Source organism: Trichechus manatus, unplaced genomic scaffold, assembly GCF_000243295.1.
Source record: "Trichechus manatus latirostris isolate Lorelei unplaced genomic scaffold, TriManLat1.0 scaffold00093, whole genome shotgun sequence".
In the NCBI taxonomy this organism is placed as follows: Eukaryota; Metazoa; Chordata; class Mammalia; order Sirenia; family Trichechidae; genus Trichechus; species Trichechus manatus.
The window spans coordinates 5,940,504-5,953,291 of NW_004444029.1; the positions used below are offsets into that span (position 1 = coordinate 5,940,504).

Sequence of the window (12,788 nt, forward strand, 5' to 3'; positions counted from 1 at the left end):
ACTGTCTTCTCCTGGCCATCAGTAAGTTATTTATTTATTTTATGTTTGCTTACTGTGTCCTAGCTTCTTGTTTTGTTATGATATGCCCAAATAGACTGCTCCTGTGAGCTAGCCCAATCACCAGCTCCCCTGAAGCTCCAAAGTCCTGCCACCTGTTGACCAGACCTGAGACTAAGTATGTGAGCCCAGGAGTCCCCCCATTCCTCCTGTATGGATTCAACTCAGGTGTCCAGGTAGTCGGCCATCAAGTATGTGGTACAGGCTGTCACCTACAGCCCTAGACAAGAATGGGTGACTGGTATAGGCATAGGCATCCAGCTGCAACAAGAGGACACACGCTGAGCAAGGCAGGGTCCTGACGGCCTCCAGTGAGTGTCTGGGAGGAAAGTGTGTCCTTGTTCCCTAAAGGGCATAGGTGGGTGGAGTTTGCAGCCCCCAGTGTTGTTGGCTGGTAGGACTGGGGGACACCTCTTATTCTTGGGCTCCTCTAGCAGATGGCTAGCTGGTGTGGGTGGAGCCACCGGTCCTCAGGCCCCTGATCTGTGTATGTTAAGATCCTGCTTAATGGGCAGAGCAATGTTAAATGTCGTGAACCTGCAACTTCACAGCCGAAACAGTTGAAGTTAGACTTCAGGTATATACCCTGTTGTACTGTGGTAATGAGGGGCTATGCTGTTGAAATGGACCCACACAAGTCTCCGCAGGGGAAAAGGTACTCAATGTTCATGGACCGCTTATTCCTTTTCCTAGGCAAAGGAATGCTGCCTACCCTGAGTTCCTGGCTTAGGGGACACTGCAGATTATTTTTCCCCTCTTTGTTAATTTCTTCCTTCTCCAAGGCTTGGAGAATGGCTTAGGGCTTGTGACTTGTCCTAATTCTAGCCCAGGGGACTCGGCAATCACTGAAGCAGACCTGTACTCAGTGCAGAGGTCAATGTGAGAGAGTTTTCTTCCCAAAGCAGAGTGTTTTTGATCCATGCAGTAGGCCAGATGCGCCAGTGTAGGGCTGCTTCTCACTGGTTCCGGACGGTCGAGTAGACTCTCTGCCACTGAGTCTCTCCCTATGTGGAAAACAAATCCTGAGTGCCGCTGCTTGCCTCACCATTCACCACAAGGTGATCTGGCCTGAAGGGCTCCGGCACCGTCAGGTCAGGTCTGGCAACTCCATGCTGATTCCGAACCATCTCTCCCTCTCCCTGCCAGTCAGTTTGATTCCTCAACTTTACCTTTGATGTTCAGGGCTCCTAGATTGTCACATATAATTGATTCACTTGTTTTTTCAGGTCTTTGTTGTAAGAGGGACCACCGGAAGCAACATCTTCTTTATAGTGAAAGTGAATCAAAAACTTGAGCTCTTCTCTCAGCTTATGATGATATCCATAAACAGAATCAAGTCCTTTTATGGGGACAGAACCCATCCTTGCTCTCTGTTTACTTGTTTTGACCATGTGTCCTGGAGTCAGTGTCCATGGAGACTGTGGAGGAAGGAGATAGAAGCTGGACAAAAGCCCAAGAGGAGACTGGTGTTGCAGCCCCAGGATGAAGTCCTGACCCTGGAGTCTAACAATGTCAACAGGACTGACTTGCTCCCAGGAAACACAGGACTGCCAGACAGAGAAGTGTGGGGTCCATGTTAATCAGGGAAGGCAGGGCTGGTCCCCTTCTCTAAGGCTCCGCTTTCCTATCAGCAACCTCCTTGTGAAGTGGTCACCTCCCACAGTCTTCACAGCTGCTGAGGGCATGAGACACAATCATTTCACAGGCCGAAGGAGAGTGCTACATTTTAGCAGGTGAAAAAACTCATGTTTATTTTAGCCTACTTTCCTTTTTCTTCCCTGATTCTGTCTTTTTTGTAAAACCACTTAAACGTAAGTCCTTTATTTTCTTTTTAAACTTGTCCTTTTGCCCTTTCCCCTTCCCTTCCTCCCTTCCGTTACAAGCAATAATCATACAGCTCGATATTTTTATCAATCATAGCTTTTACTATGCTCATAAAATCATGTAGCAGTTAGTTTATATGAAAAAATTAAATATTGAACCATAGAAAGAAATATTTATGACAAACATGCAACGAATATAGACAGGTAATAACATGCATACCCTTCCCTGAACCATTCACCTTAAGAGAGAGAGAATTGTGAGAGTTTTAAGCCCTGTGTCACTCTACAGATTCCATCAATCTTTTTCAACTCCTCAAGGTAACCATAACCTGAAGTTGAGATTTGGCATTCACTTGCTTTTCATGTAGTTTTAGCACTTATATAAGAATCTACCAAATATTTCATTTAATTTTGTATGCTTTTTGGACTTTATCTAAGTTGGGTCATTCTGTTCATAAATTTTGTGACATGTTATTTATCATTCAACATTTATTTCAGACCTTTAAACTATCTGTCACTAATTTTTAAAAATAATTTTCTGCTTTCAGGTATCAATGGAGAAAACTATCAATCACAATTTTTACCACGTTTACAAAATCATTTAGCAGCTACTTTACATTCAAAATTAAATACTAAACTATACAAAGCAATATTTATCACATTTGTGCAATGGATATAGAGTAACAATAATATGAAACCCTTGCCTGAACTAATCAGTTTAGGAGACAGATTATTGCTGAGAGGTGTTAAATTCTGTGTCACTTTATGAGATTCCGTCGTTCTTTCTGCTATGTCAAGTAACCATAACCTGCAGTTCAGATTCCTTATATGCCAGCTTTTAATTTATTTTTAACATTTATATTAGAAACTATAAAGTATATATAATTTAATTTTGTATATTTTTTATCTTTGTCTGAATGGCTTCCTTCTCTTCGTATTTCTCTGTAACATAACATGTTATTTTTTCATTCGATATATATGTGTGATATTAATTCATGTCAGTGCATATAATCGTAGATAATCCATTTTCACTATTATTTACCATTCCATTGTATTAATTTTCTAGACTGTATTATCAATTCTTATATTAATGCTTACTTTTTTTCTCCCAGGTTTTTGCTATTACAACCTGAGATATGGAGATGGCACAACCTTGCTTAAAGTGAAGATGACTTGAAGTACTTATTGATGAAAGTAAAAGACTAAATGCTTCAGTATGTATTAAATCTAAACACAAGGAAAGGAAAAATTTTCACAATGGAACCACTAAGCGACATCATGATAAATGGAAAAAATTGAATTTCTTAAAGATTTTATTCTTCTTGGATCTACAATCAACACCCATGGAAGCAGCTGTCAAAAAATCAAACAACATACTGCATTTTGCAAATCTGCTGCGAAAGACCTCTTCTAAGTGTTAGAAAGGCAAAGGAGTCACTTTGATAACTAAGGTGCACCGGACCCAAACCATGGTATATCCAATTGCCTAATAAGCATGCGAAAGATGGACAATGAAAAATGGAAGACCAAAGAAGAATTGATGCTTTGGAGTTGTGGTTTTGACTAAGGACATTGAATATACCCAAGGACTGCCAGAAGTACAGCCAGAATGCTCCTTAGAAGTGAGGATGGTGAGAATTTGTCTTGCTTACTTTGGACATGTCACCAGCAAGGATTAGTCCCTGGAGAAAGATATCATGCTTGGTAAAGCAGAGGGTGAGTGAAAAAGAGGAAGACCCTCAACGAGACGGATTGACACAGTAGCTACAACAATGGCCTCAAACGTAGTAATAATTGTGAAGATGGTGCAGGACTGGGGAGCATTTTGTTTTGTTGTACATAAGATCACTATGAGTCAGAGCCAACTTGAGGGCACCTAACAACAACAACAAAACTACTGCAATCAGCTCTGTACCTGTCTCTGCATATCTATGTGCAAGAGGGTCCCTTTACCTGGAAGGGGAAGACGGAGTCTTAGAGTCCACATATCTACTTTGCATAACAACAAAATGTTTTCCAATTAAGTAAGGCAAATAAGTAGTCTTCCCAACATTGCAGGAGCTTATGCAAATGTTCCACATCTTGGACTGCAATTAATTTTTAATGTCCCTTCAATTTTGCCAGTCGATTATGGTAAAATTGTATTGCACATTAGTTCTACTTTCTGCTATTCTGATTACTAAGGAAATTGAACTTATTTTTTAAAATATATTTATAGGCCACTACTGTTCTCTGTGGAGTCCTGGTGGTGAAGTGGTTAACAGCTCAGGCTGCTAACCAAAAGCTTGGTGGTTTGACCCTACCAGGCACTGCTCAGGAGAAAAGACTTGATCTGCTCTCTTAAAAATTACAGCCTTGTATATCCTATGAGGGAGCGCTCCTCTATCCTAAAGTGTCGCTATGAGTTAAAATCGACTCAACAGCAACTGGGAGTATTTTCTGCAAACTGCATTTTGCCCATATATCGTTTTGGTTGATTAGCTATTATTTACTTTTAGCAGTTCTTTATATATTTTGGATACCAAATCTTTGACAGTTGCGTGTGTTGTGAATATCTTTACTGTTTTGTAGCCTGTGTTATCACTCTCTTCTTGATGATTTCTGTTGAGCACAATTTCTTAATATAGTAGAATTTATCATTCTTTTCTTTTGGGTGTACAATATTCAGTCTTTATAAGAAATCCTTCCATAGCCCAATATCATATAGATATTCTCCCTAATTATTTACTAAAAACTTCTACAATTTTGAAACTTGTGTTGAAGCATTTAACCCATTTAGAATTTATTTTGCTTATGCAGTGAGGAAGGGGTTAATTTCATTTTTTTTTTCTGTATGGTTAACACTTGTTCCAAAATAACTTACTGTATATTACATTCTTCTACTATATCTGTGACAACAGCTCTGTCATATATTAAGTTCCTATATATTCAAGGGCCTAGTTTTCATCTTCCTATTATTTTCCATTGGTCTGTTTATTTGCACGTCTTTCATTATCTGAAATTATACAATCATTTGACAGATGGTAGAGCAAGTCACCTTATGTTGTACTTCTTCAAGATTGTCTTACCTTTTCTTGTCCCACTTTCAATGTAAATTTTAGATTCTCATTGTTAAATTTCATTTAAAAATTTTGATGATTTTGATTGGTATTACATTAAATACATAGTTAATATTTCAGACATTTGGAATATTTTTATTACTGTGTTTACTTATTCATGAACATGGTATATCTCTATTTCAGACTTCTAAAATGTTTTCCTCTCAATTTTTTAAATTATGTTCTCTGTTAAGATCTTGTTTAAGTTCTAATAATTTTTTAACTACGTGTTTTATATGTTAGACTACTATTTGTAAATGTTCTCTCGCCTCTCTTGCCTTTTAAAATTTATTTTTATTTTTATTTTTTAGGAAGACCATCAATGTCAAGTAAGCTTCCTAGATTGCTTTATTAGAGGAAAGACCACACCAACTGTCCTTGTAACTTTCAGACAGGTTTGGTTTTGGTTTTCTTTACGTGTTTACTACACACTATATTTAATTAAACATACTCATGGAATAGTTTTTTAAACTTACATTTGATTTCTCTCTTTTAAAAATGAAGGCACGACATATATACAGTAAAGTTCACTAATCTTAAGTGTACAGTTCAAGGAATTTTACATATGTATGCACCCATGTAACTAACACCCAGATTAAGATATAGAATATTTTCAGTATATGCAGAAATCCCCCCCTTGTTTCCCCTCACTACTGTCTGGGTTTCAATTACCAAAGATTACTTTTCTCTGTTCTTGACCTCTATATGAATGGAAACAAAAAGTATGTACTCTTTTGTGCCTGGCTTCTTTCACACAACATAAGTCTTGGAATTTGTCCCTATTGTTGTGTCAGTGGTTTTTCTTCTCTCTCTCCTTCTCTCCCTTCCCTCTCCTTCTCTTTCTCTTTCTTTTCCTCCTTCTCCTCCTTCCCCTTCTTCTTCTTTCTCTTCCTCTTCTTCTCCCTCTCCCACTCCTTCTTTTGGGTAGTATTATATTGTAGGACTATACCAATATTTTTTATCCCTTTTCTTGTTTATCGGAATTTAGTTGTTTCTGGTTTTCAGCTATTGTGAATAAAGATGTTGTGAATATTCCTGTTGAACTTATAAGCAGATTTCTCAGGCAGGTGTCTATGACTGAGTTTGCTAATCACAGGGAGAACCATTGTTTCCCAGTTGTCCACACCCAGGCCAGCTCTCTTCTCTGGGAAAGCTGCCTAATGTCTCTCCATGAATCTCTTTTCCCAATCCTGGCAATTTGGACACCCTTTATTCAAATATTAAGGAGTCTTTTACCACAAATTTAATGCCAAAGTGGCTCACTAGCATAACAGCTTTGGTTTAGAGTAGATTCTTGTAGTATAAAGAACTTACCCTAGACTCAGCCACATATCTATCCATACTCGCTCATTCATGTATTTATTTGTCAGTGGTTAAAGCGATGGACTGCTAACTGAAAGGTTGGTTGGTTGAAATTGCCAGCCGCTCTGTGGAAGAAAGATGAGGCAGTCTGTTTCCATAGAGATTTACAGTCTTGAAAACCGTATGGGGTCTCTATGAGTTGGAATGGACTTGACAGCAGCGGGTAACTTGCTTACTGGAAGCTGGTGCTTACTGTGCTTACTCGTTAATCTGCCCCTGGTGATTATCCAACCAGTGCAAAGATCTAACAGCTTCCCTTTCCAGGTGAAGATCTGTGCCTCTTCTTTAGGCTGTAGGCTATTTTACAGAAAGACCCGCATCGTCCCCTGCTGGTCAAAGGGGCACATTCACCAGATGCCTGTGGACCATTCTGGTCATCCTTCCCCTGCCCTGAGATCAGTGGGAGTGGACAGCTCCAGCAGATGAGGCAATAACCAGACATCTGCAGCACCTAGTGGAGTTGGGAAGAAGCCATATGTGGGTGGTGTCCTGCCAGCATCCTCCGTTGAATTGTGTTCTAGCTACATCATTGTCCAGCCATTAATATGGATAGACAATTGCCTTGCCAACCTTCAGAGCTGCACTCAAGGGTAGTGTGTTCCTAAATCTCTGTCCTAAGTTCTCTGCCTTTCTCACTGTACATTTGCTCATGGAGGGGTTTGTATGCTCTTTCCTTCTCAAGCTGTGCTGGACGTCCGGAGTTTCTCCCTCCATCCAGATCCTTTCTTGAGCCCAAGACTTGAACGTCCAGTTGATTCCCACATACTTCCAGTTGGATTTCTGCTCCAGTGACACCTGGTCTCAATGTAAATCACAGTCTTCCCCTCTTTGGTCCTTTCCATCCGCAGAACTCTAGTAGTCATCTCCAACACCTCCCTGTCTAGTGACTCCCATGTCTAACGAGTTACACAGCTCTTTTGATTGGACTACCTAAACATAGTTTAAATACCTCATTTCCGTGTATTTCTGCCACCACCATCATCATCCTAACTCAACTTAAGAGTGCAAGATCCCGGTGTCAGTTGGCCTGAACCAGTGCTGCATCCAGACCTGCCTTTCCCAACCCTGCTGGCTGTTACAGACTCAGCCCACATCCATTCTTTTGGGCGAATGTGGCCACAGCATTGACTGTAATTCAATCCAAATTTGTCCTCTTTGTACCAGGACCATCAAAGTAAAATCCTAGGGAACTTCTTCCAGATTTTTTGATGATCTAAATGTGCATTTCTTTTTTAGGTGTAGTACTTTCTTTCTGTGTTCATTCAGTCTTTTCAGTGCATACACGGTGTGGCTCCATGGTTTTCTGTTGTTGACAGTGCTGCTTAAGAACACTGGCGGGTTCATGTCTTCCTACATGTGTATGTAAGAGTCTCTCCTGGGTTTAAACGTGGGAGCGAACTGCTGGGTCATGGAGTTTCGGAATATCCGACTATATGAGATAATGTCAAACTGTCCCCAAATTGTTTCTATCACTGTGCTCCCACCAGTGATGCATAATTGACCCTGTTGATCCTCATCCTTGCCAACGTTTGGTATTGTCAAACTTCTCATATTTTGATAATTGTTATGAATTGAATTGTGTCCCCCCAAAATACGTGTCAACGTGGTTAGGCCATGATTTCCAATATTGTGTGACTGTCCACCATTTTGTCATCTGATGTGATTTTCCTGTGGGTTGTAAAACCTATCTCTATGATGTTAATGAAGCAGGATTAGAGGCACTTATGTTAATGAAGGAAGACTCAAATGACAGGATTATGTTGTATTTTTAGTCAATCTCTTTTGAGATATAAGAGAGAAAACAAGCAGAGAGATAGCAGGGCCTCATACCACCAAGGAAGTAGTGCCAGGAGCAGAGCATGCCCTTTGGATCCAGGGTGCTTTTGCTGAGAAGCTCCTCAACCAAGGGAAGATTGATGACAAGGACTTTCTCCCAGAGTCAATGGAGACAGAAAGCCTTCCTGTGGAGCTGACACCATGAATTTGGACTTGTAGCTTACTAGACTGTTTGTTGAAGCTCTCCACTTGTGGTATTTCTGTTATAGCAGCAGTAGATAACTAAGACAATAATCATATGTATATAAACTTGCATATCATTATGTCTTGCTTTACATTTTCCTGATCTCAATGAAATTAAATCTCTCTTTCTCCATTATTGGTCATTTATGTTTCTTCTATTAAATGCATACGCGTGTCTTTTGCTCACTTTCTACTGGATCATACAAGACTGATGGTCATTGTAATTTTCAGTTTCTCCTAGGAAAAGATTTTTTCTGCAAGGGCGTACACTCACTGCTCCACTTAACGGCATCTGGCTTCTGACAGAGCTCTCTAGGTCCTTAGACAAGTCATGTTGTTAGAAGTCTTCTTTATACACTCTTCTGCCCTCTCTTCCCTTAGACGCCTCTCGCAAGAGGCAGCTCAGCCAACACCTTCCCTGTACCTGGTCTTACCCGTCCATTCATCAGTCAAAGCATTATAGTTCATCACAGAAATGTTCCCATGAGTGAAGCTCTCTGCTTGGCTGACTTATCTTTCTTTATCTTGAGGCCCCAGTATGGTGACAAGACATTGTTGAATAGTCTTGGAAAGCCAAAGCCCACACTTACCACAGAAAACACACACATTTTATAGACACATCTTAACATGTAGCAGAGACAGGACAACCATCCAGGTTTTATAATTTTTGGTCCAGGGATGTCTGTACATCTATGGTCACTTTATAGACCCAGTGCCATGCCTGCTTTCTGGGTCTCACACACGTGCCCCCACTCAGATACTCTCTCTGTATATACATATACACATACACTCTCTCTACCCATGCACACACACTTTATCTCTCTCTTTACACATACACGCAAAATGCACACATACTCACACGCACTTCACACACACACTCACAGGTGTCTCAGTTCAAGGAGCTGTGGTTTCCTACCCTGCACACCCCCTCCACAGGGCCCACAGGCCCATGGTGAGCAGAAGGGGGCAGCCAGGCAGAGGTTCTTGTTCAAGTCCCTGATCTCTGCACGGTGCTGTGTCACTGGCACCACAGAAGTAGAGGCTACTGTCCTTGGCCTGTGCACTGGTCACTGTCAGAGTAGAAAATGTGAGGTCTGGGTGGCTGATGGGGAACTTGGCCTCAGTGAAGCCTTGCTCGTAGGTGACCCTGGAGCCCTGGTTAGAAGTTGCGATCAGGGTGAAGCTCTGTCCCGGGAGCTGGTGATACCACAACATCACCGCGGCCTGGATGTCCATGGAGCGGCACTGGATCTTCACCGAGGCCCCGCTCTTGCAGATGGTTCTGCTTGGTTGTTGAGAGACCAGTGCACTCAGCAAAGGGCCTGGAGACACAGAATCCAAGCGTGAGGGTCCCCAGGCCGAGAAGCCCACGTGACCCAGGCAGATACCTGAGCCTGGCCCCCCAGTCTTCCCCAGCTCCAAAGAGCCCTAACTGTTCTGTGAAATCTCCCTGTTCTGCTCCCCAGGATCACAACCCCATCCCACAGCTGGAGACCTCTCACCTTGCCCTTAGGCCTTGGAGAGCAAGGCTGGTCCCTCTCACAGCCACACGTGCACACACACACTCTCACACAGTCATATACACATACACACACATTCATATACACACCCCTACACACACTCATACATACACTCACATACACAGTTACAGACACACTCACACACACACCTGTAACACACTCATACACACACTCACACACATGCACACTCATACACACTCACACAGATGTATACTCACTCACACAAACTCACACACTTATACGCACATGCACACTCACACACACTCACACTCATATACACATACACACACTCATTCACACAGATGTTCATACACACACTCACACATTCAGCCACTCATACACACTCACACAAACACACACTCATACATACACCCTCCCCAGCACCTAGGCACAAGGTGGCACATACCAGGCCCCAGGAGCAGAAGCAGCACCAGCATCCTCCAGAGCTGGCCTCTCACCACACCATCTCCCAGGAGACTGGGACCCTGCTCTTCATTCTTCTCTGCAATGCCAGGGGCCCTCCTGGGGGGATGCTCTGATCTGCCCCCTCGTGGTGACCTCACCAGTGGTGCAACCTGCATCCCTCTGCCAACTGTCAGAGAACCAGCCATTGCTGAAAGGGGATTCAAACTTTCTAATCCAACTTCTAATTTTATAAGAAGTAGGCTGAGACCTGGAGGTTTGGAATAGCTTACCCACCTTCGTATGGGGTCACCATGAGTCAGAATGAACTCGACGGCAGCTAAGAACAACAGTTCAACTTTCTTAGCCTTGTATAAGGGAAGGGGCGTGTTGTGTAGTGAATGATGTTAATGTTAGTTCCTTGCTTCTGTGCAATGTTCTCAAAGTTGTCAGACCAAGACAAATCGTGGTTGTTAATCATGACACCTACTGAAATCCTAGGCTGGAGGTGCAGTGATTCTTCATAACTGTGATGAGGAAAAGGAGACTGGTGGTGCAGTGATTAAGCACTTGACTGTTAAATGAAAGGTCGGCAGTTTGAACCCACCAGCTGCTCTGGCAGTCTGTTTCCATAAAGATTACCTTCCAAAAAACCCTATGGGGCAGTTCTACTCTGTCCTATAGGGTCTCCATGAGTCACAATTGACTTGATGGTGGTGGGTTTGGTTATTTTGATGATGATGCCACTCCTTCATTTTTTAAATGCAGCATTTACTTCACGACTATGGCATGATAGATCCTCACACGGACTGATGGGCTTGACCTAGAAGTGTTTATTGACCATTGTCTGCAAGTCTCTGTGTGAAGCAACATGGAGACTCAAGGAGAATTAATTCTGGTTATTTTACTGTAGTGGACAACATAATTGAGTATTGGCCAATAAAAACAGGTTCTAGGAGATTTACGGAAATCCTTTCTGCTTTGGGTGTGCTGGACTACTTGTCTTGCAGGATTACTCCTGGAAACAAGGAGCAATTGCAAAGACCCTGGAGGACTTTCTCAAAAACATTTTACTTTTGTTTTTATATGCCCTCCTTTCAGTTCATTTTATAAGGCAGTAGCTGCTTCGTGTGCCTGGTTGGCTGGAGGAGGAGGGCAGGACGTGGCCACAGAACACCCAGGCCTGTGGTTGGGGTGGGAGAGGTGGGACACGTTTATGCATGGGGAGGCAGTGGCTGTGCTTCTCTGTGGCTAAGCTGCTGGCACAGAGGTACAGAGCCGTCTGGTTCCTTTGGGCCCGTGTCACCACGAGAGGGAAATGCTCCATCTTCTTACGAGAGGCTCTGTAGCCTGCAGCTGCGTCGCCTTCCTGAACATAATTTGTGATTGTTGAGTAGTAGACCAGCCTCAGCCCATGCCCCGGGTCCTGCCGGTACCAGTACATGGAGTCATGATTGAAAGTCTGTTCACATTTCAGGGACACGTTCTGCCCTTCCTCTCGGACCAGGTATTTTGGGGTCTGAGTGATTCCAGAATCCGTGGTGCCTGTGGGAAGAGAAAGAAGCTGAAGCCCAGAGAGGAGGTGCTGATACTGCTGTCACTGAGGGGCTGAGAGCAGATCTTGCTGGGTAGGGAAGGATGCCTCCCTGAGCCCTGACTCACCTGCCCCCAGGAGAAAAAGGGCCATGCAGCAGAGGACCCGACTGCCCATCGCTGGGAGTTGTCTCCTTGTATCGCCAGCACTTGGGAAGTGAGAGGTGGGAGGACACTCTGGGGACCCCTTGGTTGAATATGTGAATTCCTCAGAGGGCTAGATGAACAGCTGGCAGGGATCCTGAAGGCACTCAAGGTGGCTTCCCTAATTCTTCAGAGGAGGAGACTGAGGCCAGGAGACAGCAGTCACAGCGCCTCCCCCGGGGTTTCAGGACCTCTGCATCCTCCTCTTCCTTGTTGCAGCATCTCTGCACTTCTGGGGCAGGGCCTCCCCCGACTGACCCGTCTGTTTTACCTCCTAGTTACAGGATGCTTTGATCACCTGTAGGAGCTTGCAAATACTCTGGTCCTACAGGATGCAGGATGCAGCTTGATCCCATCATCTTTCTCAGGCAAGAGTGTCCCCTGGTGTCCATCACAGGGATCTGTGACAGCCGTGGAAATCAAGGCACCACTCAAGTCAGCAGCTGCACAAAGCTTGGTGGCTGCCCTTGGGTCCACCAGGGACCTCACACCTGGGTCTTGTCTCCCTTTGGGTCCACCAGTGACCTCACACCGGGGTCTTGTGTCCACTTGGTCACTTTCTATCTGGCCGGTTTTAGGTGTTCATTTATGTCAATTTCATTCTCTTGGTTTTCCCCGACCTTTCGTCAATGTCCCTTAGTACACAGGTACACCGCTGAGTCCCTGCACCCTGCAGTCCAGATGCTCAACATGGAGAAGGACCTTCCAGACCCCTTGGCCAAGATCATCTCCCTAGGCATCCCAGACACCTCCTCAGCATTTTGTACTGA

At 43.4% G+C, this 12,788-nt stretch overlaps 2 gene segments (V, D, J or C); both read right to left on the reverse strand.

Moving 5' to 3' along the window:
• Positions 1-9,271: 9,271 nt before the first annotated feature.
• Positions 9,272-10,316, reverse strand: LOC101341173 (immunoglobulin lambda variable 3-19-like). The segment is given in 2 exon segments: positions 9,272-9,681; positions 10,286-10,316. Coding segments are annotated over 2 exon segments (441 nt in total).
• Positions 10,317-11,383: 1,067 nt separating this feature from the next.
• On the reverse strand, positions 11,384-12,171 carry LOC101341420 (T-cell receptor beta chain V region LB2-like). The segment is given in 2 exon segments: positions 11,384-11,826; positions 11,944-12,171. Coding segments are annotated over 2 exon segments (492 nt in total).
• Positions 12,172-12,788: the final 617 nt, after the last annotated feature.